The 25477-nt window shown below is 31.4% G+C and overlaps 4 protein-coding genes across 4 annotated transcripts; 2 read left to right on the top strand and 2 right to left on the bottom strand.

The window, feature by feature from the left end:
• The first annotated feature begins 10044 nt into the window (after window positions 1-10044).
• Window positions 10045-10576, top strand: LOC146533685 (flexible cuticle protein 12-like). The gene is made up of 2 exons (XM_085194963.1): window positions 10045-10108; window positions 10199-10576. The coding sequence occupies exons 1-2, from the start codon at window positions 10100-10102 to the stop codon at window positions 10541-10543; spliced, it is 354 nt and encodes a 117-aa protein (XP_085051089.1). The 5' UTR covers window positions 10045-10099; the 3' UTR covers window positions 10544-10576.
• Window positions 10577-13543: 2967 nt separating this feature from the next.
• On the bottom strand, window positions 13544-14452 carry LOC146533684 (uncharacterized). The gene is made up of 2 exons (XM_085195233.1): window positions 14362-14452; window positions 13544-14250 (listed from the first exon to the last, which is right to left on the bottom strand). Exon 2 carries the CDS (start codon window positions 14248-14250, stop codon window positions 13594-13596), a length of 657 nt encoding a protein of 218 aa, XP_085051359.1. The 5' UTR covers window positions 14362-14452; the 3' UTR covers window positions 13544-13593.
• Window positions 14453-21045: 6593 nt separating this feature from the next.
• Window positions 21046-21835, top strand: LOC146533683 (uncharacterized). Its single transcript, XM_085193793.1, has 2 exons — window positions 21046-21157; window positions 21281-21835. The coding sequence occupies exon 2, from the start codon at window positions 21281-21283 to the stop codon at window positions 21734-21736; it is 456 nt and encodes a 151-aa protein (XP_085049919.1). The 5' UTR covers window positions 21046-21157; the 3' UTR covers window positions 21737-21835.
• A 1866-nt stretch (window positions 21836-23701) lies between these two features.
• On the bottom strand, window positions 23702-24455 carry LOC146533682 (uncharacterized). Its single transcript, XM_085193804.1, has 2 exons — window positions 24344-24455; window positions 23702-24223 (listed from the first exon to the last, which is right to left on the bottom strand). The coding sequence occupies exon 2, from the start codon at window positions 24221-24223 to the stop codon at window positions 23762-23764; it is 462 nt and encodes a 153-aa protein (XP_085049930.1). The 5' UTR covers window positions 24344-24455; the 3' UTR covers window positions 23702-23761.
• Between the last annotated feature and the right edge of the window lie 1022 nt (window positions 24456-25477).

The following is a 25477-nucleotide window of genomic DNA, read 5'->3' as shown; positions in this document are numbered from 1 at the left end:
ATTACTTTTCATAATTTATTTTTAAAGTGACATATTCACCCGGAAAAAACAATTTAGAATATGTAATGCAACATGTAATTCTAAAATATAATATTTAAAGCATTAGCTTTTTTTTTTGTAACCAAATAATAATAGTATATAAGTAGTAGGTAGAAAAATATTGTTTTCAAAAGAATTTATAATTACCATTTATAGAAATAAATTTCTCTTTATAGAGCAATAACGACAGTTTTTGTTTCATATCCATATATTATTATTTATTTTCTTCGCCATCTACGTATGAACACACAAACTACGTTGATAAATAGCTTTCCTAGTAAACGGAAGAAGTATCAATAGCAAAAGCGAGATGGCGTTGCTTAGTAAAAATATTTTTTCGATTATTGCTTAAAATACGATAGGATTGTTTTTAGGATTCCATACCTTGAAAGGTTAAATCGGAACCTTTAGTTAAAGGATAATTTTAATTTTATATTTTGTCAAGACCATTTATCACGAGATCGCGTGTATATATATAAATCAGAAAATAATACCATATTTTCTCGAATGGGGATCGAATACACAACCGTCGCGTTGCAGTCACACCCTTGTGCCTCTGGGATCATCAGGATCATTTTTATAGTTCGTCACGAGATTCTCACATGTGAGATCGTGACCTTATAAAATGGTGATTTTATTATAAATATTGTTTCATAAACCGTGTAATAATTCCCATAATTTTATTAAATGAAGTAAAAAAACTGTGCAGCGGCAGCATACGATAAGGAAACAATTTATCGCCGGTGCGTTTAGACGGTGCTGAGGAATAGCGCCAGCCAGCAATAGGAATAGCATTATATTTTTTTCTGTTTTTCTTAATAATGTTTTCAAGTTTACAAAACCAACTAACTAACGTTTAAGATAGAGTGTGTTTTAATAATAAAAAAATCGTTCAATCGTGGCTATACATATGTTCTTCCGCAACTCTAAAATTAAATTTAAAGTGGAGAACGGAGTGCTTTAACGGTACGGTCTATCTTACTATCCTGATATATATGGGATACAGCGTGTATATTAAATATTTCATTTCCCCATGTAGGAAATCGAACACACGACCGTCACGTTACAATCTCACTCTTAAGCTCCTGCACCTCCACGATCCCTAAATAAATAAATTTCTTAATAAAGAAAGTAGCATAAAGTAAACGCACCATTAATATATTGTGCGAAAATAATCTCTATTGACTTAAAGCGTTTCTTATTTTATTTTCAGAACAAACCTTATCGGTGAGGGAAAAAACTTTTAAGTCCATAGGCGGCTATAACTTACAAACTAATAATATATAGCTTATAATATATGTTTTATGTCATAAAAGTATTAGTTTTCAATCTCAAAAACGAGTATTAAGTGGAGTGGAGGGTAGAGACAATTACGAGTACATGCAGTGGCGGAACACAACTCTGCGCTTTGTGTTGTTTTCAGAGGGAGAAAATAAAATTCCCTCCAAAGATATCCTGTATCAAAATTATTTGAGCAGTTTCTTTTAGATATGGGTTTTCAGAGTACCTGTATTCGGCGATACCCATATTATAAAAATGCTGAAACAATTTTAATCAAATTATGACTATATCCTAAGTTAAAATATAGGTATCTAATTCAAATCAAAATCAAAATTATAATTATCTCCATATTACTTTGAGTTTCCTACAAATTTCAAGGCAAATATATAAACATACGCTTACGAAAGTCGCTCTGCATACCTTTAGGTATTTTGCCTCGTCCGCTATCGGCAACTTTTTCATAAATGCCATCACGGGAGACGTTATTTTTTACTTTTACTTGTCATATAGGTATATAATACTAGTGGAACCAAATGCCGGCTACGCCCGCTTGAACTATACGAATATTTATTAAATATATTTATGAAATTATTTTCAGTTTTCAATAGAGAGATGCGTTAAGCAAGCTCATTTTGGGTAACGCTTTCTAACAACAAATTTTGCAAATCGTTGCATAGCAACGGTCGCTTAGCGACGGCTGTTGGCATGGCAGAATAAATTGCATGTGAAATTAATAAGTATTTTAATATATTGGTATATATCGAAAATATTACAAATATGAGAAAAAATAGTAGCCTATGTTCATCCCGAGACCCTCAAGTAGCTCTATATGAGTATTTTATCACAATTAAATTAGCGGTTTGGGCCTGATTGCGCAAAAGACAGACATACAAACAGAGTTACTTTCGAATTTATAATATAGGTATGGATTGTCATATTATAACCACTTATTATTGATATCGGTTGAAAAAAATACTATAAAATAAAAACACAAAGCAATTTAAATATAAATAATATTTGTACTGAAAATGTCTACTTCGCAATAACTGTCTTATCTTATAGCAAAAGCTCGAACAGCAGTATTGATTTCGATCTATTTGAATAACACTTAGATATAATGATATCGATGTCAGAGCAAAGCTACGGGTGTCGTTATCGCTTCGACGAATAAAAATATGAATAATACATAACATTCTATAGATTTTTTATATGATGTTTTAATACATAATAATATTAGTTAAAATAAAAATTAAAGTGAATTTGCTTCACGCTGTATCCCGCATAAAGCAGGTTAGGAAGAGGGAACCTAGTGTTAAAACACTGCGTTCTAAACTTCCTTATGAATTTTCCAAAACCCAATTTCGAACTCAACGCCGGGTTTTTGCCTTGGTGCCAGAGTGAAAAATGACATGTCGAGGCAAAGCGCGGCGTTAAATTCCGCCACCCAATACGCAATGGCTCCAGAATTCGGCGGAAAGTGCGGGCGGGAGCGGAGAAAACCTAACGCTAGGCCTCTGCCTACCTCGCTACATGCTGGATAGAGGTAAAACTAAAAAAAATCTGCTTGGGTAAACTAAACTACGAAACTTAGTAGTTCATTAAATTAATTTAATTATATTAAACTGTACACTAACATTTACTTAATGTTAATAGTACAATTAATAGTACATTGTAACTTATATAGTTAATTTAAGGCACAGAGGGACTGTTTCCCTTGGAAAGTTATGCTTTAGCAAATTAATTTCCTTACTGATGAGCTATTACTTCGGTAGGAATGATTAATTATTATTGAACCTGTGAGATTTTTAAGGTTAAATGGATATTTTAGAATTTTTTATAAGCTTGGCCTGTGCCTGTCAATTAATCGGTCAGTCTATCAAAGTATTTTTTTTCAGTTTTTTTTCGTGATTTCATCAAGTCATTCTTGCCGTTATATTTTCGAAATATTGAGCATTTAGAGGCGGAACTCAACGCCACGTTTTTTCTATCAGATTAAATAATTAATTTTCCCGAGTGGCGAGTGAAGTGTTGCAGATGGTCTATAGAATTTCATTAAAGAGAATAACAAATTGACAAGTGCTGTCATAGCATTGACAGCCGCTCGCGTTGGCGGAAACGCGTCGTTCATATCCGGCGGTTGCTCAGTGAATCAAGATCTAACGATTTTAATATAGCTTTGTGTTTTATTTCATTTTATTCTTTTATAAAGAAAGCAATAGAGATTGTGTAGTAGAGTACACTGTTTTTCAATATTCATGTATTATTCCGTACAGAACAGTTAAAAATATGTTTATATTGTCTTTATGTCAAAACAACTGAACCAGGTTTGATGAAACTTGAAGTCAAATGAGGAATAATTTCAAAATATTTGTGAACAAACTTACATACATTTACGAAATATATCACACGTGCTTGTAAACTTATATAGGCCATCATATTCAAATAGAATCCTATTCCAACAATATCAGATACAGATATGTCAAACTGATAACATCCTTATTGTCAAATCGCAAAAAAATATATGTGGAAAGGGAGTGTTTATAAAAATTTAGAAGGAGAAGATAATCTAAAAATTACATAAAATATATATGAAGCAAGACTAAGTGGTGAAAGAGGCAGAGAGAAACCTTGATCGATGACATTCACTGTGATGTTAAAAAAATGGGGCCTTTAAAAATAAATTTTACGCTAGATTTTGCAACAGATTTCGTCTGAGTAATATACAGACGTAAAGAAAATAATCCGGAAAAAAATGAAAAAAAAAAAATTATACATGCTGTATCCAACCCCGTTCCCCGAATTATTGAGACAATGCGTGTTGAAAAATGTTGAAAACTTTTAAAATATTTTTTTACTATGAAAGTGAAAAGAGTATGTGAATAAAGATGTCTCCGAATGACGATCGAACCCATAACCATTGCCTGCCTGTCACCCGCCATAAAATAGCGTATAATGTAAGAAGTTCCGAATAATTTCCTTCATACATCATTGTAAGTACTTCCTTCCTTTGGTCTCTTTCCAATCTTAGGAAACTAATGAGACCAAGGAAAAGCGCGTTAAGCACGGCTTGTACTTTATTGAGATTGGTTTCGTCTATATTTTTTTTATCTTTTTTGTACAATTATAATATTACTAGCGGACGCGCGCAGCTTCGCTTGCGTATTTAGGGCTGAATTTGAATAACCCATGAAACATGTGTTCAATGAAATATTTTTAAGAGTCTAAATTTCAAATTTTATAAAAATCGGTTGCGATTTAAAGATTTTTCCATACAAATTTTCAACCCTTTATTTGCACCCTTAGGGGGTGAATTCTAGAAAACCATGAAACACATGTTCAATTAAATATTTTTAAGAGTCTAAATATCAAATTTTATAAAAATCGGTGGCGATTTAAGAATTTTTCCATACAAACTTTCAACCCCTCATTTGCACCCTTAGAGGGAGAATTCTAGAAAACCATGAAACACGTGTTCAATTAAATACTTTTAAAAATCTAAATTCCAAATTTTATAAAAATCGGTGCCGATTTAAAAAAAATTCCATACAAACTTTCAACCCCTATTGCACCCCTTTAGAGTTATAATTTTTCAAAATTCCTTCTTAGTGGATATCCAGATTACGAAAGTAAACATCTGTCCAAATTCCAGGTTTCTACGCACAGCGGTTACGGCTGTGCACGCGTCTTACCTCAGTCAGTGAGGACAAGTCCTTTTATATATATAGATAACCTACATATATAATTAAAAAAAACAGTTTTGATTTTCGATCTTTAAGCATTTTAAATGAATTTTTTTTTTGCTTCACTTTGTATTCCTCATGTAGCAGGGTCGGCAGGGGGAGCCCACTGTTGAAACACTCCGCTCCCCACTTTCCGCTGAATTCTGGAGGCACTGCGTTTTGAGTTGTGAAACTCAACGCCGCGTTTTGCCTCAATACTAGAACAAAGAAACGAAAATATGAAACATAAATATAGTTTCCCCGAATGGAAATCGAACCTACAACCTGTCGCATTTACAGCTACACGCTTGTGTCCCTGCACATCAACTCGCCTTAATGTTATTTAATAATAATTATATATGTATCATTGGAATTGTAAATATAATATCATTAACGTCCTATGGTTATATCTTACTGATCTCTAAAAAGTAACAAAAGAGTATCGTTCATTAACTAATGGACACATTCGCTGTTGGGAACAAGACTGAATGACAACAAATATTCTTTAACGATTACGTCTGATATGGTACGATAGAAAGATATATTTTGTCCTCCTGATATCTTGAATTCGAGTGGAAGGCAGAGAAAAAGTGACTTGACTAGATGGTCTCTCCCACGCCTAGGCTAACGGCAGAATCTTTTGCTTCCCATAGCTACAGTAATGGATAGAGCTTACCAGTCAGGCTCTTGGGTCACTTGAGGATTGTAAACGTTTCTATAACAATTTAAAATAAAAGAAACAAAACATATCTCCATAATATGAAGATATAGTAGATATAGCAGCAGTCTTACTTAATGTACGATCGTGATGAATTGGTCAAGTTAGGTAATTACTGCGGACGAGAGCTGACTCTCTTTGTTACTTGCTAGTATGTATGAGACACATATTAATGTGTTTAGCTTCGTGTTTTATATTCTTAGCTAAAGCAAATTACATGATTTCCACTTCCGCACTTTGGTAGTGAACACGCGGCGTTGTGTTCCGCCATGTTATATCTGCCTATAAATTAATATCAAATAAACATACATACAGAAAACAATAAGCGTCTATGTCAATTTGCTGCATTTTTTTGCTGCATTTTGTACGTGGGCCCACAGTTACGAAATTAAGCACAAAATGCAATTTTACAATAAATAAAGAAAAAAGTCGAAAAAGTGAAAATCTATAGGTTTTTATAAAAAATATTACAAATTTATAGTTGTAGTTCATTGCATACAAAATACTTTTATAAATTACTAGCGGACCCGGACGCGGCTACGCCTGCTTGAAATATAAGAATGTAATTTCTATAGAAATATAATTTCAATCTAGATGAAATGCTAAAAGTGACTATTATATTATATTTAAATTCATAAGGATGAATATCAAAATGACGCGGTAACGAACGCGGTTGCGTAGCGGCGACGGTTGTTATTAACATGGCAGAATAAATTGCATGTCAAATTAGAAAGTATTTGAATTTATTAGTATATATGTGTAATGTAATGTTATATAGCCTATAGCACTTCTGAAGAATGCAGCTTTCATACAAAACAAAAACAAAGTAAATCGATCCAGTAGATCCAGAGATCTTAGCGTTTAAACAAACAAACAAACAAACAAACAAACTCTTCCGCTTTATTATATTAGTACTAGTGGACCCGGACGCGGCTACGCCTGCTTCAACTATAAGAATATTTATTAAATTATTTTCAATTTTCAATAGAATTAGTAAGAAAATTTAAGCTTAAACAATCAAAAAGGATAATAAGTAGATACACATTATTAGAAAAAAATATCTGAGTTATTGAAATTAACCAACAAAAGGATTAAAAGTAACTAAAGGATAGATATTCTTAATATTAGAAAAAGTACCTAAAGTTTTCCGTGCGTGCGTACATAGATATCGACTCTACGAAATAACTAAACATTTCTCTCTATTAAGCAGGATAATTTTAGCGGGCAATATCAAATAAAATAAGAAGAGAACCAAAGTGTAGCTTAAATTAATTATAAACAGCAAATAATTACATAAACATTTACAATAGTTCGAAAATGTATAAAAAATTATAAAACCGTCAACGTCATCTGCCCGTTCGAGTCGGTCATACTGTGCCGCCCGTAGGTTAGGTCATTTGGAATCAGTGACATCTCCTTAATTATTTATCAGAATGTTATACAGTAAACTATAATTTCCATCAAGATGAAATGATAAAAGTGACTCTTATATTTATTTTCATAAGGATGAATATCAAAATGTCGCGGTAACGGTTGCGTAGCGACGCGACGGTTGTTATTAACATGGCAGAATAAATTGCATGTCAAATTTGAAAGTACTTTAAAATATATTAGTATATATGTGTAATGTAATGTTATATAGCCTATAGCACTTCTGAAGAATGCAGCTTTCATACAAAACAAAAACAATGAAAATCGGACCAGTAGATCCAGAGATCTTAGCGTTCAAACAAACAAACAAACAAACAAACAAACAAACTCTTCCGCTTTATTATATTAGTATATGCATGTCAAATTTGAAAGTACTTTAAAATATATTAGTATATATGTGTAATGTAATGTTATATAGCCTATAGCACTTCTGAAGAATGCAGCTTTCATACAAAACAAAAACAATGAAAATCGGACCAGTAGATCCAGAGATCTTAGCGTTCAAACAAACAAACAAACAAACAAACTCTTCCGCTTTATTATATTAGTATAGATAGTATAGATACTTTCCATTGTCCTATAATGTTAAAATTGCAACAGAGTTGTAAATAAGCCTAGGTGGGCGAGTTTGACCCGCACTTAACCGGTGTTTATTTGGTTTAGAAAGATAATGTATTTTCATAGGTTTCTGTACTGTTTAATACTCAATATTTGTATATTTACTTAAAGTCATGATGGGGAGATGTTTCAAAAATTAAAAATATATTAAATCATTGATAAAATTAAGCTCTTATTTAAGAGAAAGTAAAAACAACGAGATAAACAAAAACAAAACATTATACACTATCATAAAAATAATTTATTTAATTCCAAATAAAAATATTTTATACATATATAAATTATTTACAAAAATATATATTAAATACACACTTCCAATTCTAGTCTAAGCATTCAAAGTGATACGAGGTCCATAAATATCATTAATAATATAACCACCTGGGAATCTTATTTTTGGTAGTTTCCACTCAATATAATGAAGTCTGATATCATCAGATTCATCTTGAAAGTCTTCTGAGTTTTCTAGTTTTAGTAAAGATTCTAACACCGATGCGTCTAGAGGTGGCAGTTCGGGTGGGCTTGGTAGAGCTGGTAATATAATTATAGGTTCTTCTTCATCAATACTTTCATCTATTGGAGCAGTATTGATTTCATTATCAACTTTATGTTCACCAATAGTTTCAGTGTTTGGAAGATTTGTATATAATTCTATTTCTGGAATAGCAAGAACGAGAGCTTCCGGTGGACTTGAATACTCCAAAGGTATTGCAGCAGTTGAAGCAATAATGCAAAACAGTACTAGTAAAACCATCTTAATAGTAATGAACTATCTCTGATTGACTTTAATACTGATTCAATTTGAACTATTACCATTTTTATATAATATCTAGTTACTAATTAAGAGTACTTAATGATTTCTTCTGTACATTAATTAGATTACAAGAATTAATCGTTAGTATATATTTTAGTTATCTAATTAGAAGATTAAATAATTAATTTTTATATGGTGAAATTTTTAAAATATAGTAAACTAGGTGACTCATACATTATATCTTATTAAAAATATGTACATTTAAATCTTAAGTACAACCTTTTTTCACTTTCAATCAAATTTAAAAAAAATCTTTAAGTATAGTAGCTATGCTCTGTAACCTCTCTGTAGTAGGGTAGACAGTGTTAAGAAACTCTGTTTGCCAGTTTCCAGAACATCGCGTGCTGAGAGGTGCAAGTGAAAGCCGCGTTTTGTATTTTTGTCAGTGAGAAAATGAAAATAATTCAATCTCGAGTATAATCGAACCCACAACAGTCACGTTTACTGCCAGATGCTGTGCTGCTGGAAAGCTGGAAAGGTTGCCAGAAGTCACTGGATGAGGAAAGCGCAGGACTGCTCATCACCAACATAGGGCGGAAAGCGGAGAGTAAAAATTTTTAATATTAGGTTTCCTCTGTTACCACATAAGTATATGCATACTATCTATGCTTCTTTACTACAATGCGCGACAAAGCGTGAAACTACTTATGCTGAAATTTTGTAACATTCAATTAAAATTTTCTTCTCTAGATTAACTTTAAAATATATTTTGGAAAAATCTTGAAGACTATGAAAAACTGGCACAGGTCCGCCCGCTGGTAGGCACAGGAAAGTTGGAAGCTTAGTTTTATAGTTTGGAGTTATTTCTAGACTAACATATTTGACTAAGATTAAATTACGACCCTATGATTTTATTTAAAAATTTAAAAATATATGAAAAAACCGGACAAGTGCGAGTAAGGCTCGCCCACCGAGGGTTCCGTATAGAATTTAAGGTCTCTGTGCTTTTTCTGAAATTCAAGCTTAGCTTAGCCAGAGCCCTTTCATATTTGAATCGAAAGTACCTTATTAATTTTAATTCCCTTTATAGTGTCAAATATCCGTTTATTGCGATATAAACAGCTATATATATTTTTAGTATATATAGATATACTATATTTTTCAATAAACCATGAGGTCGTGGATCTGTGTATATGGTTTGGATTTCAACTTGATATCTCCAAGCATTCCTGAGATAAAGGCTTTTGACAGACACACAGATATACGGACGGACAACAGAGTGATCTTATAAGAGTTCTTTTTTTCCTTAAAAAGTACGAAGTTTGTTTATAAAAAAGTGTACTATTTATACATAACTTATTTAATTTTTTTTTTATATATTTAAAGTTAAAAAATTCTTTGATAATTGAATTCATTAATTAATGAGCATAGTTGCATAACAACTTAGTATATAAAGTATTCGGAGTCGGAATAATATACAGACGCATTTGTACAATAGAACAGTACATTCAACATTAAGTTGTCAGTATACAAATAGTCATCATGAAAATGGTAAGATTTTTTTATTTTAATACTTAAAGGTAAATGTACGGTTCCTGATGTAATGTTTTGTTTTTTTTAATCTAGCATCATTTATTACAGTTCGTGGTTTTCATTGGATTACTGGCTATGACCACTGCTGCACCAAGTGTAGATCCTGAACTCGCTGCCCGACGAGCGCTCCCAGCTCTAGAGCACGAGGAAGTCCATGACGAGTTTGGACAATACGCCCTTCGCTACGTGACAGCTGAAGGCACAGTAGTCTCAGAGCGAGGTCGTCTCGTGCCCTCAGCAGACGGTTCTGGATATGTTCTCATCACGGAAGGAGAAGTATCTTACATCGGTGATGACGGAAAGACCTATGTGACGAAATACACTGCTGGCCTGGATGGCACCAAGGTCGAGGGCAACCACTTACCTAAGGCCCCTGAACCCGCTGTGGCTTAGTTTCCAGTGTCACCTAAAACAATAAAATTATATTTAAACTTATTTTGTTTTATAATTGAGAATTTTACCCTACATTTAAAAATTATTATATTTACTATAATTCTTTTATTTGGTAGAAAACATTTTTGAATTCTTGTTTGCTCAGAATTATTTTAGTTATGATAATTGAATGTGTATGTTACACATTCAATTATCATTATTGCGACGTTATCCATTGACATTATATCACAGTTATCAGGGAAATATTATATTTTTGAAAAACAAGGGGCTAGCTAACAAAATAGAAGCAAAACGAGTGAGCTACAATAACGAGTTTTAGATTTTTTTGTATTTACTAGTCTTAGATTTCGTATCAAATGAAATTCAATTCAATTTAAATCAAAAATTAATATAGCGATGCTACTATACAGGGTGGAATTGTCAGCACCACTTTAAATGAAACCACAGTTTTAAGTACTCTATAAAAGCCTAATACAATTCAGAAAAAAAATAATTCCCAAAAATGAAAAAGTTATAAAACAATCTTATAAAACAAAGTCGCTTTTCGTGTCTGTCTGAATTTTCTAACTCTTCTTCTTCTAAACCACCCAACGGATTTTGATGCGGTTTTCACCATTAGGTCGAGTATTTCTCAGGGAAGGTTTATATATAGTTTATTATTTGTAAATTTTTATGTAAATTAACATAAATACGATAAATGTGTATAAAGTCCTACCCGTTGAGACACTTTCGCGCATGCGCTGCTTTAATGGTAACTACTACATGAAAATAATGTACTGGAGTATTGTTCCTCTTAATAAGATCTACAAAAAAGTCCGCGAGAGCATATTTTTATCTTTTAAGGATAACGTGTAGTGATCATATTTCTGTCTAAAAATAGTAATTTCAATATATTTTTTTAGGGATAATTTTCCATAATGGTACTAATCCTTATCCTTTAAAATACTTTATAAATTTTCTACGTTAAACGAAGATAAAATTTTCTGTTTACACTATTTCGAAATTGCAAATAGTTTTAGAGAAAAACGCATTTAATTGTTAACACATCACGCCGTTCACACATCAGCTGTATCGAGTCAAGTTTCACTTATCCCTTACTCTCAGCATATAAATAAGTATATTAGTTAGGTTGGCCATATAATGTAGATCAAAACTGTCTTTTACTGTTTTTCATTTTAATAAGTACTTTAGAAGTTGTTACAATATCAAAAAATCCTTGCTGCGAAACGCGCCCGCCTGCCTTACAAGCATCGGTGGTTCAGTGGTAGAATGCTCGCCTGCCACGCGGGCGGCCCGGGTTCGATTCCCGGCCGATGCATTCTATTTAATTTTCCTCACAGGCAGCCACTTAGTGCTTGCTTTTCATCAGGGACAGAATACCCTCTTCAGCATTAACCATAAGCTCGATAAAAAAAAACTCGCCTATCTCTATAGCGACGAAGATTTAGATGCGTTTGCACGTATTGGAGTTGAATGTATTATTTCAACGCGATATATTTGGTTTCATATTTTTTGTAGTAGTTATTAGTAGGTAGGTTTTTGTTTATAATTTCTTCCGTTTAAAAATAGTTATTTAACTATCTAAAAATAGTCATTTAAATATATTTTAATAAGTACTTGAAAAGATTAGTAGGACAGATTTAAAATTACGGTACCTACTAAAAAATCCTTGCTGTGTAAAACAATTGGAAAATCCTTATTGAAACAACGAAAATGCGGGTTGCATTGAGGTTTAATTAATTTTCACATTATCTTAAGTGCTTTGCAAACATACATTATATGAATAATCCAGTTCGAAGCGCCATAAATAAAGAACCGAACCGAATAATCCAGTAGTAAAAGCGGGCGAAGCCGCAAGAGGGTCGCTAGTGTATTATAAGATAATTTTTTTGCATTTTTTGCTCTGCTTTTATCACATGGTCAATGCACCTTTGGCAAGCCTCTGCGGTTAATTTTTTATTACTAAATAAAAGCTTTAAAAATAACAAAACTCACAACGAAAATTCAATTTAAATAACTGAAAATGGCAAATGGATACTTACGGGTGTCAAAATATTTTAATATAAAATAATTATTCGTTTTAATTACGGTAGTCGTAATTACAGTATATAATTTATTTTTATACTATTAAAATGTGTGTCAAGTTTGAGAAGAATTTGGCTTTTGAGTGCTACGACACTTGCTACTTACCACTTAACTAGGTGGGTGAAGTCTCATGCCATGTCTTTCGATTGTAGATATTGGACGTGCCCCACGATTTTATTTTAGTTTAATCAATGCATATGTTTAAAATTTGTATATTTCAAAAATGACATCTTTTGTCATAGGTGTTTACATAAATGGATAATATTGCATTTTTAGGAATTTATGTGACCATAGATATTTCCAGAAAGTGAGTAGGTTACGAGTTACTTTATTTTGAAAATATGACAATGTATACATATTGGTACCCATGACTTATTTTTTAGCTTTATTACATTTATCTGTCTTACCGTTTAACTTAATTTTTTTTTTACTTTTAACTACTCTATAAAATGAATTCCCAAAAATGAAAAAGTTATTTTTTCATACAAAATAAATAATAAAATTATCGTTTTAATATAAAACACCATTTGTAAAGTATAACATACACACATTTAACTGTCAAAGCGGCAACGTCGCACACGTATGTGTGCGTCACACAAAATACAGGTATGGATAAAAATCGTAAAATGAAAGAAAAATTGTACGTCCAAACCGTTGAGGTAACTTAATTAATTTCTTTAGTTCTGGGTTTGAAATATTTTACCCTATATGCAGTTTCAGTAAAAGAAGCGCTGCCTCTTCTACCTGTATATATATGTATATATTGAAGTTAGTATATTAACTCCATCAACCGTAACATGTAAAAGCACCTTTTTTATATGTTTACCTTTTATCTCATGCCTTCGTGAATAGAGGATAGTAATTAATATTACTTAAAAATAAACAAAATGTAATATATAAATGTATTTATTACAAATAAATTCTATTACAATCCAAATTACAAGTATAATGATTTAAACTTAAGTCTAGACTCCCAAAGTTATATGAGGTCCATATATATTATCAATTAGGTAGCGTCCTGGGAATATTATTCTAGGAAGCTTCCACATATGAATGTATGGCTTCACATCTTTGGAGGCGTCTTGAGATTCTTCTAATTTGTTAGCTCTCAAGAAAGTTGTAAAGATAGATTCGTCTACAGGTGGTAATTCGGGTGGATTTGGCACCGCAGGCAAAACAATTTTTCTTTCTTGTACTTCTTCGATTGTTTGTTTCTCTTCTCCAATTAATCTTTTTTCTTCTTCTTCAATTATTCTTTTCTCTTCTTCTTCAATAATCCTTTTTTCTTCTTCAATAATTTTACTTTCTTTTTCATCGATCAATCTTTTTTCTTCTATAATTCTTTTTTCTTCATCAATTATTCTTTTTTCTTCTTCAATTATTCTTCGTTCTTCTTCAAATATTCTTCTTTCTTCTTCTTTTATTTCATTGATGTTCGAGTGCTTTTCTATTATTTCAATGTGTTCATTAGTATTCATAAGAGGTCTCCCAGTATTTGGTTGTATTCTGTCTAACTCCTTTTCTGAGGTTACGACAACAAGAACTTCTGGAGGCACTGGTAGCTCCAGCGCTGGTAAGGCGAAAGTAGATGCAATAAAACTAAGTACTATTGGAAGAAACATCTGAAAAAGAACGTATTGTTTTAACGTAAATGTATTTATTTAAATATTTATAAATTATAAAACATTGTAATATTTTTTGTTAATAGATTATATTATATCTTATATATTTACCTTGTAATTTTATGCAGCAGCAAACTACCAAGAATTATTAAAAATGTCTTAAATAATTTTTAGGTCAGACTGCACGTAAACTGATTCGTTTTGGAACTGATAAAATAAAAAAAAAATCAAGGTTTTATATACAGTACTTTACGATAATGACCGATAATTACCAATCCTAATTCTTTGAATGTGTTTTAATAGAATTATGAGAATGACTTAATCCATGTAATTTAGAGCCGTTAACAAATTGACGTGCCATAAATGACGTAGCATAAAATATACACTTTTAAAAGAATAAGCTAAAACGAATTCGATAAAATATTTTGTATAAGAAAAGACAACAAATTGTTATGAGTCTTAGGCTTCGTTCTGGTCATATGCCACTAAGAAAATTTGGTTAACTCATGAAAAAAGTGACGTCTTCAAAATGTGAATTGTGTGGGATAGTTGAAGATGTACACCATTTCTTGGTGGAATGTGTTCTCAATGCTGAGGCTCGTCGAAAATTATGTTGTCGTTTCAACATAAATATATTGGATTTGGGTATTTTTCAATGTCTGCTGTTCCAAATTCTGTTCCAAATTCTGTTGTAGCTAGATGGTTGTATAAGTTTACGGTTAAATAGTGTATTTGAGTAAGTTTAAAATGTACTTTAGCTTTAGTATTTTAGTTACGTTTTAAGGGAACGATGGGACTGACATTTTTGTACATTTTTTACTCAAAAAGTCCCTAAATAAAAACAGAGAAAAAAAAGTAACAAAATTATTTTTGTTCTTGGACCTTTTGATACATATATTTTCTATTTTGTAAATTAACTTTATCTTCAGGGCTACCATAAGTTATTAAAAACAATTGTTCAAATACGAGTCGGATTCGCATACCCAGTGATCCTAAAGGCATCGATTTTATTAAAGTTTTTCCTTTATTTGTAGTAAAAGTTCCCACTTCTTGAACAATTTCATAATTATAGGTCTTCCATTAGATTACGTTATGTTATGTATTTCACACAACATTTAGCAAAAACCATGCAAAAACTGTTACATCTTTTGTTTGCATTGATTTAGAAGCTTGGGTTTTTTTGTGCTTCAAGGGACGGTAAATCTAAATATTTGATTCAACACAACAAAGTGATAAGTGAAGAGTTTCGTTTTTTCTTTTTGACGCACGAAACTCTAATAATTATTGATTCTGTATAAAAATTATACTTTTCATTTTTCAATATAAACAAAACCGGTCCAGTACCAGTAGGATTCAGTGCTACAAGTACTCCTTGCCTTGTTACTGCCTTGGTACCAAATATTAAGATTCTAGGTCACCTTAAATTTTGATGAATAAGTGAGTCAAAAATGTGGAGTCAAAATTTTGTGAAGGACCTAAAAGTAGCTTGAAATGGTTCATGTAAAATACACATTGCGTGTTTCGAGTTTTTTATCTTGGATCCATCGTTTGTCCATCCGCTGTCGCGTGTCTTTATCCATAAGGATCTTAAAAACTAAAGATCTTAAAAAGCCTCAGGCCAAGATTAGACTTTATTCGGTCTTGGTTCGATTCTTCACCATACTACGATGCAAATATATATTGAACGTATCGAGAGGATCCAATAGCATTTCCTATGGCACCTTTCGTACAACTGTAATAAAGCTAAACGTTGCCACGTATCAACGCCGCTTAAAATATTTCAATTTTATTAGTTCCTTCGATCGAAGAGAGTTGTTAAATCAGATTTTGATATAAAATTAGTTAACGGTAAATTAGACTTTATTTTTACCCAAAATTTCGAAAACTAAATTGGGCCAGAACGCTACAATAAATATATTAGCTATTTGTACTTACATGAAATTAACTACATACAACTATAAAAACACAAAGAATTTTTTTTTCTATTCTCTGAAGGACTAGACCTCGATCTTGAAAGACTGGCAGATAGATCGTGATCGTATCACTTCTTCTCTTCACCCTTATTCTTATAGGATCAGGTTAAGACGTGAGTATAACAATTGAGGTACAGAGCCCCAAATAAGTTTTTTTTTTCTTGACTACGGTATTAAACTCTGCGATTTTTTTATCATATCTTATAATTAAGATGAGCTGACTTCGATAAGAATCGAATCAGTCAATGAGAAAAAAACCCACGATGAAGATACGTGTGTATCTTTTAAAAGTTCTAATGAAGCACATTACAAAGATACTTGTAAGGTCTTGTCATCGTTTTTATTTTAATTTCAAGCTTTATGACAGAACAACGGATCACTGTAGTATCTCACTTTAGTATCTGCATACCTCTGTCGCGATCAACCTCTTCATACATGCCCTCCGCAAAAAAATAATTAAAAAAAAGAACCAAAATTGTGACTTTCATCAACAACACATCATTGACACATATCAGTTTATGTCAGAATAAGTGTTTACATAAGAAATTTTATATAAGATTTTATAATTTTATAATATACGAGAGTATGAGTAAAGTAATGCCATATTTTGTTTATAAATAACTTTATTACAAATAAATAATAGTTACAAATATTATATATACTAGTAAAAAGAAATAAAGATAATACAAGTCTATTTTTTTAAAGTTAGATGGGGCCCAAATATGTCGTCAATTATAAAACGTCCTGGGAACCTTATTTTCGGAAGCCTCCATTTTAGGATGAAAGGTTTCACATTTTCTGACCCATCTTCAGAATCTTCAGATTTTTCAGGTTTCAATAAAGATGCGAGTATTGATTCATCTAGAGGTGGTAATTCCGGTGGGCTGGGGACTGCCGATAGAAAAATTATTCTTTTTCTTAATTCTTCATTAAATCTTTTTTTCTCTTCTTGATTTTCATCTGCACTTTGGTTCAATTGTTGATTTACTGTTACTTCAGTAGTTTCGGCTGTTGGTTCACTATTTGGAATTATCGTATCTAAATCCATTACTAAGACTGGGAGAGAAAGAGCTTCCGTGGGAGTTGGAAGCTCCAGTGATGGTAAAGCGAAAGTGGAAGCAACCAAACAGAGTGCTGTTAGAAGAAACATCTGAAAAAAAAAACATATATAGTTTATTGATAAATAAAATTTTAATCGATACTTATATATATCTTGGTAAATTAGTATTTTTTTCCCTAAAATATATAAATTTATAGTAGTTTTTTAGTGTAGTAATTATATAAAAACAATTTACCTTAGGATAAGATGACAATTTTAGGATTAAATAAATAAGTGTAAACTTTAATGAATAAGTTAACGCAAGCTAGTTTATTTTAGAACTGATAAAAATCTATATATACTCAACGTTTTATATTCAATACAATGCAATGTTTCATAGTTATTATTAAATTATGGCTAATTACTTATCAGTAATCACGTCTAATATTTTGGCATAGTCATAGATTTTGTTTATTACTTTCATATAAAACCATTAAAAAAATGTTCAATACGTTTAACATTGAACATTATTATTATATAATATTTTTTATGTTATTAACGCACTTGAATTAACGTCGCTTTAATTTGATAGTTGCCTATCACATATTACAGCCATCATTTTGCCCTTATTTTTTAACCGACTTCTGTAAGAAAAGGAGATTATCAATAAGACTGTATTTTTTTTATGTTTGTTACCTCATAACGATTTTGAAATTTTTTTATTTGAAAGATAATACTTCCCGTGTGGTCCCATTTTTTTGGTCCATGTCTGACAATGGTATCTATGAGAAAATCACATATGTCTTAAATTTGCATTAGGTATGTGGGCGACAAATAGACGAATAACTCAATGTCGCGTTAACTGATTTCGATGATTCTTTTTATATTTGAAAGGACACTTCAAGGATAGTTGAAAATTTGGTTAGGTTCCCATTATGGGATCCGGTCAAAATTGAGTTTGTTTTTTTTTGGTAAAAAATTAATTATACTGTAATAGTTACAAGGAAAAACATTGTTAAAATTGATGTTAGAAGTGAGATTCCTCATCGTTGCATTTCATATCAACTAACCTCAAAAAAAGGATGTTCTCATTTTCAACCGACTTCAATAAAGAGAGAGTCCCAATTCGCCCGAATATTTTTTGTGTATGTTCTCGTCAATATACCAAAATGTTAGTATGCACAAAAATAATACCTAATTAAGTGAAGTTTTACATAGGACAATCATAACCACTCGTTGACAACCCCAACCACGAGAAGCATCATTTTAAGATGTACCCATCACTTAAAATCGTAAAATAAATAAATTTTTAACAAAAAGAAAAACGGACTTCTAACAACGAACTAAAAAGTAAATAATAATTTTACAAAGATTTTATAATTTGAAGTCGGTGCCAAGTAAAACAAACAGGCTTAGTAATTAGATATTGTAGTAAGGTTGTTGTAGCAATAGCATGACACCGAAAATTATTATTTACTTTATAGTTCGTTGCTAGAAATCGGTAAAAATTAATTTATTTCGTTTCCTTTACCTCGTTGACTCTCTCTTCGTAAATATCACGAATCTATCTTTGTGCGATTAGGACATCTCATTGACCGCTAGAATCTTTCGTGAGGCATATGTATCATTAAGACAACTATCACCGCTTTTGAATTATAACGCTTATGTGAGCCAAAATGACGTATGGTTATATTTTCGTCTTTTTACACTTGATTTCTTATTTTATATACATTTTTATATAAAGGGCGAATGTCAAATACAAGTGGCAAAAAAGTAATTTGCGGAGAGCCTAAAATTGATATTTGATAAAACAGTTTCTGGCTGACTTTTATGTTTCTATGTATGTAATTAACTTTTTTTTATAGAAAAAGCCCAATGCAAACGAGCGTATGGGTCACCGATAGTAAGTAATCACCGCCGCCCACATCTCCGCGTATCATCAGAGGTGCATTGCCGGCCTTCTTGTAATTTCAGAAAAAATACTTTTATGAAGAAAAAACTAGTGTTCACAAGTATTTCTTAATTTGTAGAAGTTTTTTCTTATAAAAAATAAATAAATTTAAATTAATTGTCTTTACTTTTTATTATTTGTACATCATATGTGCTATATTATATTACTAGCGGACGCGCGCAGCTTCGCTTGCGTATTTAGGGGTGAATTCTAATAAACCATGAAACATGTGTTCAATGAAATATTTTTAAGAGTCTAAATTTAAAATTTTATAAAAATCGGTGGCGATTTATAGATTTTTCCATACAAACTTTCAACCCCTTATTGACACTCATAGGGGGTGAATTCTAGAAAACCATGAAACACATGTTCAATTAAATACTTTTAAGAGTCTAAATTTCAAATTTTATAAAAATTGGTGCCGATTAAATAAAATTCTATACAAACTTTCAACCCCTTATTTGCACCCTTAGGGGAAGAATTCTAGAAAATCATGAAACACGTGTTCAATTAAATACTTTTAAGAGTCTGAATTTCAAATTTTATAAGAATCAGTGCCGATTTAATTTTTTTTCCATACAAACTTTCAACCCCTATTTCATGTCCAGATTACAAAAGTAAACATCTGTCCAAATTCCACGTTTCTACGCACAGCGGTTACGGCTGTGCGTGCGTCTTACCTCAGTCAGTGAGGACAAGTCCTTTTATATATATATAGATTATTTATATATGTTATATTCCTACCGATCTATGATCAAATAAAAAATATGCGTCATACTTACGCATGACTATAATATATCGTCCATAAATACGACATATGCCTTCTGGAGTTAGTTCTGCATTCATTAATCTAGACTAAACTTAATTTGAAAATTCCTTACGCATTAGCATTGTAGCATAAACTCAAAAAAGCGAAAAAAATCACTCTTCATAACAAGTTACGTTTTAACAGAATAGGAAGCGCACGTAGAACGTATTTAAAAAAACGTATTCTCAATTTTAATATTTGTAAATAGGATTTTTAGAAAGTGGGGCATCTATCCCATTGGATCATGTATCTTGGTATCCTACATCATTTTCCCAGTTGACCTATAATCCTGAAATTGGTACGGAAGCAGTGCGCGAGTCCGACTCGCACTTAAGCGGTTTTTTATAATAATTAAGATGTTATTACAAATTACGTTCCGCCACTCAATACGCAGGCTCCAGGATGCGGTGAAAAATGGGGAACGGAGTTTAACACTAGGTTCCCTGTGCCTCTCGTGCTCTGTGCCAGATACACTGCCTACCTGGCAAAGGGACCCTGGTGTTAAGATACTCCGTCCAGTTTCTGCCGAATTCTGGAGGCATTGTGTGTTGAGTGGCAGAACAAAACGCCGCGATTTGCGTCGACACCAGAGCGAAGAAAATGGAAGTATAAATTTAAATAAATATTTCATCTCTTGGAGTAGGGATCGAACCCACAACCTCGGGGGTTGAATTATTATTTATTAAAATTATCATTTCTTCGCATTGGTACCAAAGCAAAAGGGTGGAATTGTGTCTCGCCACTCAGCATGCATGTTTCCAAAAATTCGGAAAAAAATGAGAAAAAGAGTGTGTAAACACTAGGTTCCCTCTGTCTACCCCGCTATTTACGGGATATAGCGTTAAGCTGAAAAAAATAATAATAAGAATATGTTTTATTTCGAAAAAACCTAAGTGATTAGCATATCGAAAAATTTCTAAACGACTTTCAACGAAATATATAAAACTAATTTTATTACATTATTACAAAATATGAGAAGACGTCATTACTAATGTTTGCCCCCTATAATGATTAAACATTGTATATAAAACATCGAGTGTATAGATTTTTATTAGTTCCAACATAAACTAGCTTGCGCTAACCTATTCATTAAAGACGTGTATTGTACTCCAAAATCGACAACTTTTCTACCTAAGGTAAATCATTTTCATATAAATATTTGACGGAAAAAATATTAATTTACTTTGTATATACATATCGAATAAAAATATTTGTCTATAAATACAATTTACCTATCTATTTTATGTTTTTTTTTTCAGATGTTTCTTTTCACAGCACTTTGTTTGGTTGCTTCAACTTTGGCTTTACCATCACTGGAGCTCCCAGCTCCCCCGGAAGCTCTTACTCTCCCAGTTCTAGAAGTGGATTTAGATACGAACATTCCTAATGATGAACAGATAGAACAAAGTACTGAAACAACAGTAACTCAAGAAACAGACAACAGTGCCGATGAAAGAGAAGAAGAGGAAAAAAGAATGATTGAAGAATCAAGAAAACGAATGATTTTTCTATCGGCAGTTGCTAACCCGCCAGTATTACCACCTCTAGATGAATCAGTCCTTGCAACTTTTGTTGAAGCTAAAAAATCTGAAGATTCTAAAGATGATGATTCAGAAAATGTGAAACCCTTCATCGTAAAATGGAGGCTTCCTAAAATTAGGTTCCCTGGACGCCTCATTGTTGAAGACATATTTGGAAAACCTCATCTAATCTAATTAAAAAAAAATAACCTAGTGTTGTCTTTTTTATATATAGGTATACATATACTTGTTACTATTAATTTATTTGTAATAAAGCTATTTCTAAAAAATATACATCTTATTTATTCCTATAGTCTATGTATTATACAGAGTGTCTTTGTCAGTACCACTTCAAATAAAACCACAGTTTTAACTACTGTACAAAAGCTTAATACAATATTTTTTTTTACCCAAAAAATAATAAAGTTTTTTCAAACTTTATTACTTTTTTCAAACTTTATTAAATAATAAAATTATCGTTGTTTAATAAAACGCCATTCGTTAAAGACGACGCACGCATACATAAACCTATCAGAGAGAAACCGCCGCACACGCCTCACTCCGAAATGGTGTCGTAGGTATTGGCGATAAAGTTCAAAATTGTTTAACCTTTAGTTACTGTAACTGCGTCACACGAAATATCGGGACATATTTTTTATATTGCAGAAAATATATGTTATTATGTATCATACATATACAAATAATGAAAAGAACAGGGAATTATTTCAAATTTATTTATTTTATTAACTTGAACCTCTTCTACAAATTAAAAAAACCTTGTGAACATTAGTTTTCTCTTTATAAAAGTTTTGTTTTCTTAAATAATTATAATTTTGTATTATAAGAAGAATATCTTACATACATCGAAAATATAAAAGTCAGCCAGTCTCGATATATAGACTAATAAAAAATATGCCGCAAATTTATGCATGAAATGTTTAACGTACCTAAAAATATGACTATCGCTCTAGGGTTAAATTCCACATCAATATACGAATACTACTAGAATATTAGTTAATTAGAATAGCTATTTTAGTCATTAACATATGACTTATGTTTTTGAAAACTGAATTTATTAGCTTGAATTAAATATTGTATACGTTTTTTTGCTCAGATTTTCGCATACAATATCCTTTTTTATCGTGCACTATTTTAAGTTACTATTGTTAGCATAATTTACTTATATGTTATATTTAGTATTATTAATTCTAAATATCCACCTTACATTAATCCAAATCGTATTTAAGAGAAATAAATTTGATTCTTTTTCTATTTGACAATTGTAATAGAGCATAAGCCTTTTTTTGTGCTATTTAAATGAAACCGTAAAAGACAGAGACAGTAAATTCGATTACTGGGTTTTGTATTAAAGTATTGTAGGCAGAGGAAACCTGGGAACCAAGTGTTAAGACACTCCGTTCCCATTAAGATACTTTCGTTTCCCACTTTCCGCTGAATTCTGGAAACACTTTCATCTGGAGTGATGGAACTCAACGCTGCAATTTTGCCTCGTTACCAGAACGTAGAAATGAGAATATTATAAGTATCTTATTTTCACTACAGTCACAAACTTCCCATGATTGGTCTTAGATTGTAAGTAAAATCAATGTGTGTTAAGACACTCCCCATTTCTGCTTGACTTATCTATTTTTGAAGGCATTGCGTGTTGACTAGCGAAACTCAATGCTGCGCTTCACTTTGACACCAGAGAGGAGAAATAAAAATATTAATTTTAAAAATATTACATTTAATTGAATTTCATCGAGTGGGTACGCCACTACTGCTCTACAAAAATTAAATTCTATGTCTGGTTTTTTGGTTTAATAATATTATAATAAGAAATACTATTGGTGTACATGTAAAAGAGTTATATTCATTTTTACATGTTAAATTGTTGTTAAATTGTAAAATTTTTACATGTCCCTTTTTAAAAACAAGTTGGTTTCGTGTAAGCAACTATAAGACAAATCACTCTGTTTTCACTCTGTTATTATTTTTTTTTTTTTGTAAATTCCTATAATTCATAACAATTATGTAAATTATTAAAGTGATATAAAATTAATTTCAATATTAATCGAATAGAATTTCTAATCGTTTTTTGTATATAATACTTAGACTATAGCAATAAATAAAATGTATATTTTTTTAGAAATAGCTTTATTACAAATAAATTATCAGTTACATATATATCTATTTATATATAAAAAAGGCAACACTAGGTTATTTTTTCAAAATAAGATGAGGTCCAAATACATCGTCAATGATGAGACGTCCTGGGAATCTAATTTTAGGAAGTCTCCATTTTACGATGAAAGATTTCACATTTTCTGAATCATCATCTTTAGAATCTTCTGATTTTTTAGCTTCAACAAAAGTTGCAAGGACTGATTCATCTAGAGGTGGTAATACTGGTGGGTTAGCAACTGCCGATAGAAAAATCATTCGTTTTCTTGATTCTTCAATCATTCTTTTTTCCTCTTCTTCTCTTTCATCGGCACTGTTGTCTGTTTCTTGATTTACTGTTGTTTCAGTACTTTGTTCTGTCTGTTCATCATTAGGAATGATCGTATCTAAATCCACTTCTAGAACTGGGAGAGAAAGAGCTTCGGGAGGAGTTGGGAGCTCCAGTGATGGTAAAGCCAAAGTTGAAGCAACCAAACAAAGTGCTGTTAAAAGAAACATCTGTAAAAAACATAAAATACATAGATAAATTATATTTATAGACAAATATTTTTATTCGATATGTATATACAAAGTAAATTAATTATTTTTCCGTCAAATATTTATATGAAAATGATTTACCTTAGGTAGAAAAGTTGTCGATTTTGGAGCACAATACACCTCTTTAATGAATAGGTTAGCGCAAGCTAGTTTATGTTGGAACTAATAAAAATCTATACACTCGATGTTTTATATACAATGTTTAATCATTATAAGGGCCAATCATTAGTAATGACGTCTTTTCATATTTTGTAATAATGTAATAAAATTAGTTTTATATATTTCGTTGAAAGTCGTTAAGGAACTTTTCGTTATGCTAATCACTTAGATTTTTTTCGAAACATAACATATTCTTATTATATTTTTTTCAGCTTAACGCTATATCCCGCAAATAGCAGGATAGGCAGAGGGAACCTAATGTTAAGATACTCCATTCCTCATTTTCGCCATATTTTCGAGACATTGCGTGCTGAGTGGCGAAGCACAACTCCACCCTTTTGCCTTGGTGCCAAAACGAAGAAATTAAAATATTAATAAATAATAATTCAACCCCCGAGAGAGGATCAAACTCACAATCGTTGGAATACAGTCACATGCTTATGCTCTACGAAGGCCCAAATTATATATATTTTTTTAATTTTATTAAATCAATTGAACTTTTATCGCTTTACTAAACGACTATTACATTTTATAGTCATTTTTAGTCCTTGCTTTTTTTGTAATAAGTTCAAACAAGCGATTTATTCCGTTTGGTCTATATTATAATATTCTTTAGATAAGCATGTATGGAATTAATGTCTATTGAATGTAATGCAGGATAGCTGCCAGCAAATGTAATAGATTGTACCATTAATTTTGAAAAGAGCAACTGTTGAGTTTCTTGCCGGCTGTTCTCAGAAGAACTGCCTTCCGAACCTACCGTGGTAGCTTTTTGTTCATATGTTCATTCGACGATTCAAAAGTGCTTATAATAATTGCCTATTTGAATAAAGAATATTTTGAATGTGAATTTGAATTTTCATTTGTATAGAATAATTGACACGCATATGTACACACGCGCCTACATGTAAATGTACACGCACTCGAATAGGTATGTATAAATAGTTGTAAAGGGCAGTAATTCAAAGATTTATTCTCATAACGCGAACAACAATTAATTTAATATTTGTACCTATCTATGTGAGAATGCTTTTTTTAAGGTTGAGTGATAATATA

This window comes from Heliconius melpomene, chromosome 12 (assembly GCF_056956725.1).
Source record: "Heliconius melpomene rosina isolate 202511_hmr_F chromosome 12, ASM5695672v1, whole genome shotgun sequence".
NCBI lineage: Eukaryota > Metazoa > Arthropoda > Insecta > Lepidoptera > Nymphalidae > Heliconius > Heliconius melpomene.
This window is presented reverse-complemented; position numbering and strand designations above follow the sequence as displayed.